This window comes from Propithecus coquereli, unplaced genomic scaffold (genome assembly GCF_000956105.1).
Source record: "Propithecus coquereli isolate 6110/MARCELLA unplaced genomic scaffold, Pcoq_1.0 Scaffold846, whole genome shotgun sequence".
NCBI lineage: Eukaryota > Metazoa > Chordata > Mammalia > Primates > Indriidae > Propithecus > Propithecus coquereli.
In genome coordinates this window covers 40,044-46,043 of record NW_012154685.1, presented here as the reverse complement: position 1 = coordinate 46,043, position 6,000 = coordinate 40,044, and the positions used below count along the sequence as shown (strand labels likewise).

The 6,000-nt window shown below is 56.0% G+C and overlaps 1 protein-coding gene across 1 annotated transcript in view; it reads right to left on the bottom strand.

Moving 5' to 3' along the window:
* ADAMTS14 (ADAM metallopeptidase with thrombospondin type 1 motif, 14) overlaps positions 1-6,000 on the bottom strand; it is a 45,676-nt gene that overhangs the window by 13,069 nt on the left and 26,607 nt on the right. Inside the window, exons 10-13 of the mRNA XM_012663962.1 lie at positions 4,987-5,135; positions 2,889-3,064; positions 573-706; positions 91-214 (exon numbers count right to left, since the gene is read on the bottom strand). Coding sequence (XP_012519416.1) covers positions 91-214; positions 573-706; positions 2,889-3,064; positions 4,987-5,135 — 583 coding nt within the window. The remainder of the gene's footprint in view (positions 1-90; positions 215-572; positions 707-2,888; positions 3,065-4,986; positions 5,136-6,000) is intronic.

Sequence of the window (6,000 nt, the reverse complement as noted above, 5' to 3'; positions counted from 1 at the left end):
CTGGGCCGTGGCATGGTTCAAGGAGGAAGGGCCCGTCAGAGGGGCGCCAGGACCCCAGTCGCCCCCATTGCCCCAGCCCACCCAGCTCACCTGCCTGCTTGGAGGCCTTGCCCAGTGTCCCCTTCACAGTCCTGCAGTGTGAGTTGTCACCACCACAGACTCCGCACTTGTCATCGGCCTTCATGGACCCCACCTCCTTGTCACAGCCGACGGGCTGAGACCAGAGGGGAGGTCAGTGGGAGGAGGCTCCCCCACCCCCACCGCTACCCCAGGCAGTAGCCCCTGGCTCCTGCCCCTTCCCCGGGCCCTGGCCAGGAGAGGAAGCCTGGCCCAAGAGGTATCCCTGGTCAGGCTCCGGCACAAATCTGCCATGTGACCTGGGTGAGGCCTTAAACCTGGCGTGGTAACGATTCTGGCCGTCTCCTCTCTCCTCAACGGGGCCGGGCAACGGGGCTATGTTGAGGGCCAAAGGGTGTCACGAGTGGGGCAGGTGAGGCAATGCTTGTCTTTCCTGGGGCAGGAGGGGCCGCAGCACAGCCCTCCAGTCTCCCTGTGCCAGGAGGGGCACCCACCACACACTCGCCGCGGGCACACACGCTGTACGGGTCCCGGTAGCTGCAGCGCGTCCCGTCGTGGACCACCTGATTCATGAATACCACGTCCCCCGTCTCCGCCGACTGGCAGATCAGCTCGCATTTCTGGGCGTCTGTGGGGAGAGGGACCACACTAAGTCCCCGGCTAGGCTCAGAGAAAGTGAGCTGGCCAGGAAGCTCCGGGGGCCAGCTCTGGGCAGCGCAAAAGCAGTGGGTGTGGAGGGGAGGCTTAAAATCCCTGCTGTCACTTATGATCAGCTGTGTGACCTTGGGCAAATGAGCTGACCTCTCTGAGCCTCAGTTCCCTATTTTTATTACCCCTGATCAGTAAAATGCCACATCAGGTTATTGAAAAAAATCAAGTGATAAAATAACAACAAGAAGCCAACACTTAGTGAATGCTTACGAGGTACCAAATATTTCTAAAACCTTTACACACCCTTAAAATACAACTTTAAATGCTTTTCATGAATTAACTCATTTAACCCTGTCAACATACCAATGAGGTAGGTTCTAGCATTACAGAGGAAGAAATTGAGGACCAGAGAGGTTAAGGAACTTGTTCAAGGCTGCACAGCCTTACAGTAAGTAGTTCAGCCAGGATTCTAACCCAGGCAGTCTGGCTTTAGTTCTGCTCTGACCTCTACAACAGTTCACAGGGCACACGCACGACGGTATACCTTAACATGTTCATAAACATTAGAAGGCTGCATGAAAGAAAGGCAGAACAGTGGTCTCTGGGTTTGCAAAATGGAGCAGCAGTCAGAGAGGGAAATGGTCCTTTCTGGTTCTAACAAATGATTTCTTCTCTATCTGGCCTATAGATGTCCTAAAAAGGAGTTTTCAGAGAACATATAAACACTTGCTGTGCTTCTTAGAAAAAGGGAGGTTGGGGGCTTAGCTAATTTCCTGGAATTTGTCTAAAAGTCCTGGGAAAAGCCCAAAGTCCAGTTGTCCCACAGGCCTCCCAGCCGCTCCCCTCCCCACACTGTGTTTGCTGGTTTGCTTTCTGAACAGATCTGGAAGGCTTTCAAAGCAAGCCTCCCTCAGGTTCTAAGGGGCCTGGCTGGCTCCCTGCTCCTGGTGCCTGGGCTCCAAGAACACCTGCTGACTCCTTGCCTCCAGCAAGCAGGACTGAAATCCACAACCTTCAAGACCACCTTGGGTCTCATGCACAGAGCCAGACTCCTAGTGGGGCCTCGGCTTGGCGGGGGTTCCACCCTCCAGAAGACAGGCAGGCTCCTGTCCAGTGCACCTAGGCAGACAGGTCTCTGGCAGCCAACAGTGCAAGGCAGTGGTGAGCTCCCCAGAGTGGGAAGAATCCAAGCAGAGATAAGACACGCCCCTGCAGGGATACTCCAGAGGAGTCTGGCAATGACAGGCCTCTGAGGTCCCTTCCAACGTGATGATTCTGTCATTCTAAACATGAGCTGAAGAGCTTAAGGTCCTGGGGCCAACCCCAGGCTCAGGGGAGGAAAGGCCACCATAATGGTGCGTCTGGGCTGAGGGCTGCATGGTAGGGAGTGAGTGTCTGTCCATGGAGGGCTGCAGGGAGGCTGACAGGAGACAGGTGGGATCAGAGGACTGTTGGGGCCCTTCCAGCCTGAGGCTCTAAGACGCCATGAGTCCCAGCCCTTTGCTGGACGCGCTGCTGCTCGGGGAGCCATCACTGGACGTGCTGGAGAACAGATGGGAACTGGCACCAGCGTGGTCCCCAAATTCAGACCCTCTGCATGAGCCCTGAATCTCTCCCAGGGCAGCCTGGAGGGGTCAGTGGCGGGGGGGGCCGCAGGCTCCCACCTGCTTGCCTTTCAAAATCACTCTCAGTGACTCTGCTGAAATGGCAACCCAGTCAGAACAACCTAAAAGCATGGCATCACTAGGACCGAGCGTCTCGGGACACTGGTCATGTAGAGTGAAGGGCGTCCACACCTGTACAGTTCGTTTCTGTGCAGGTAGGGACAGATGTCTGAAAGGCGGCCAACCCTAAAAGCCAACACGGCTGCTGCCCCAGCAGCACCTCTGGGTGAAGAGCCCCTTCCTCAAGACACTTTCCTTGCATCTGCCAGAAAATTGCCATCATAAGTATACAAATCAGAGATGGCCTTGATGGGGACGGTGGCCCCAGAGATGCGCGATGTACAGGTCTGAACAGGGTATGTCCCTCCTGGCACCCCCACGGCCCCTCTACCTTCGCTGGCAGGTGCAGAGGTGGGAGGTCCTGCCTGGCACACACAGCCCCAGCAGCTGCTGCCCAAGGACATGGGGAGGGGACGGGGTGCAGGGCCCGCTCACCGTCGTCAGGCTCGTAGGGGACCCAGCTGTGCTTGGCGTTCTGGTGGGTGTAGTAGGAGTTGCGCTTGGCACACTGCTGGGCCCGGAAGTCCTCGTAGGGCCCGGGGCAGTCCTCGCTGTTGCACACCTGGTACTCGAACGTGGGCCCTGAGCACGGGCGGCCTCCGTAGGCTGGGCTGGGGCGGGCACAGACAGAGGGGTGACCTTGCTGGCTGGGAGTGCTAGGGAGGGCCAGGCTCCCCACACGGCCACGGCTCAGCCTTCACTGCAGCGTGACAACGGCCACTACTAACCTACACACCGGGGTCAGGGCTGCTGAGCTCAGCCTTCCAGATCCCTCTTCCTCCCTGACTGCTCCACCTTCAGGCACACGCCACCTACTCCGCTGTGTGCGGGTGTGTGTGTGTGTGAGACAGACAGGCAGGCAGACAGACACAGGGACTGGCCAACCCTCTCCAACTGGGCAGGAAGAGAAATCGGTCTTACTCATCTTTGTATAGCCCTTCAACTGAACCAGGGCCTGGCACACAGCAGGCACTCAATAAACGACTCACCTACTGCTGTTTGCATCCACGTCCACTTAATACCGTACTAAACTAAGGAGTGGGAAAAGAAACACGGATTTGGAATCAGAAGAGCCGGATTCGCGCCCCGACCGTGCAACCTCAGCCAGGTCCCTGGTTGTGCCTTCCTTTCCCCTGAAGGGAGGGGCCCTAATCCTTCTGATTTTACCCGCCTCTTGGTACATCTGTGAGGAATAACAAGAAAAGGTATTTTAAAGCAATCTCTACTCTCTTCTCCTGTAAGCCAAGAGGATTGTCTCACACTGTTGCTAGAAAGTGTCCAGGCGCATGAGGCTAGCAGCGCCCCACTCACAGAGCCGCGGGAGAATCACACAGATCTCTGCACCTACGGGTTCAGCATCCCACCAGCACAGAGAAAGGACGAGATACATTGTCGTCATAATCATTGTAACAGCAGCTGTCATCTGTTAAGTGATTAATCTGTGCTGGCATGGTGCTGAGAGTACACACATTATTTCATTTAAGACTCATAAAATAAAAATAGTTGCCATGACAGAGGAGCTCCATAAATGGTAGCTTCGATCAAGGGGAAAACTGTCAGTCATGCCTGCGAGGCGGTTCACTCAGAGCAGGGACCGCTGGGCCTTTGCATAAGCCCAGCTTCTGTATCCCTGACAGATGGACGTTACGAAGCAGTCTGTTTGGCTCACGTTTGTAAAAGGACAATACAGCCATCTGACAACAGAACAGCTGCTTCCATAGGTAGTGAGCCTCACATCCCCGGAGGTATGAATGACCACTCCTGAGGATGCTAGGGCCACGGCGATCCTGCGACCCTGAGATTCTGCAGTATTCGTCACACCACTCAGTGCCGCAAGGGGTGAGGCCAGGCCCTGTCCATGTGGAGGTGTGGGACTCCTGTGTTCCTAGAGCCAGGTGATCCAAACGCCAGCCCTGGCCTGTCCCCACCTCTCAGGACACTGTTCTAAGCAGGCTGTTTCAGCTTGGGAGGTGGAGGCCATGGAAAGCTGGGGCTCAGAAGTCCCCAAATCATGGAGTAGGGGAGGGGATCCCCGCAGAGGAGATGAGAAGGGAGACATCGATGTCTCAACAACAATGCTGAAATTTGGGAGGGGGGCTTTGATTTTACAAAGAGGTAAGTTTAGAAAAATGAGGGGAAGTTTTGCTCCATGCGATAGAAAAGACACTTGGGGAATTTATTCTCCGAGGACACGTACAATGGGTTTAGATCACTGTTTTCTCAAGTTTAGCTGGAGGACCAGGGTCCTGGGAGGGCTTGTTAAACTGGCAGAACCTTGGCCACACAGACTCTGGGGAACCTTCTGCACACGAGGGTTTGAGAATCACCAGTTCAGACACATGCACGGAAGTCAGATCTGCTGGGTCATCAGCGAATGCAGGTGGGAGCTATCTGCCCCCCAACAATTTCGGGTCCTCCTTCATTGCACACACAACCACCCCAGGGGCCTTCTCTCCCCAGTGCCTACCCCTCCAAGCCCCTCGGCCCTAGGAGGCCGTCCCCTGCCCCGCCCACCCCAGGCAAGCATACTCACTGGGGGTTGTCGCAGCTCCGGCTGCGGGATCGCACCCCGCCCCCGCATGACCGCGAACATGACCCAAACTTGGTCCACGAGCTCCAGCCTCCGTCCTGGCCGTAAGTCTGCTCTGGCGACTTCCAGATGCAGTGACCTTTGAAGCACCACTGGGGTGGAGGAGAAGGTGTGAGGTCACCCTGGGCCGCTGCTGCCAAGCCTGCCCTAGAGGGCGCCCAGGCGGGCACACTGCTGGTGGGCGCCACGGGAGAGCCCAGAGAACGGGATGTCAAGAGCATGAGCCTGGGGTTAGAGCTGAACAACCTGGGACGCGGGGTCACCTCTCTGAGACTGCTCCTCAGCTAGACACGTGGGTAACTGCACCTGCCTGTGGCACCCGGTGAGATAATGCCCGGCACACACAGCCCTCCGGAAATGGCAGGTAATATTATTATTAACGATGATGATACATGTACAGTTATTCAGTTCATCACGCCGGGAGAAATAAAGTGCTCATAGGGAGAGGAGCACAATCTTCTCCACTGCCTAGACTTTGTGGCTCTGCACCACGAAATCACCTTCCAGGGGCCACGAGCAGATGTGTTCCTGGGAGGCAAGCCAGCCACATGGGAAGGTCGTTCCGTGCAGTGGAGGGAGTGTATGCATGAAGTCAGAGAGGCCTGGGTTTGAATCCCAGCGCCGCCATTACTAGCTGCGTGTGGCTCCTTTACCTTGCTGAGCCTCAGTTTACTCACCTGTTAAACGGGACTGTTCTAGGAACTGAAGCAAATAACACCTAGAAAGGCCTCAGCACAGGGCCAGACAACAAAGGAGGGCTCCGCTCAAGGCAACTCCCTACCCCCCTTCCTGTAGGGTAACACAAGAAACAGGGCAAAGCCCTCTGGGTCTTTCCTAAGAGATGAACTCAGTGGTTCTCAACCATGGAATCACCCAGGGAGATTTTACAACTCCAGATGCCTGGGCTTCAGCCCAGGCCAACTTAGTCAGAATCTCTAGGGCTGGGGATTTTTTTTT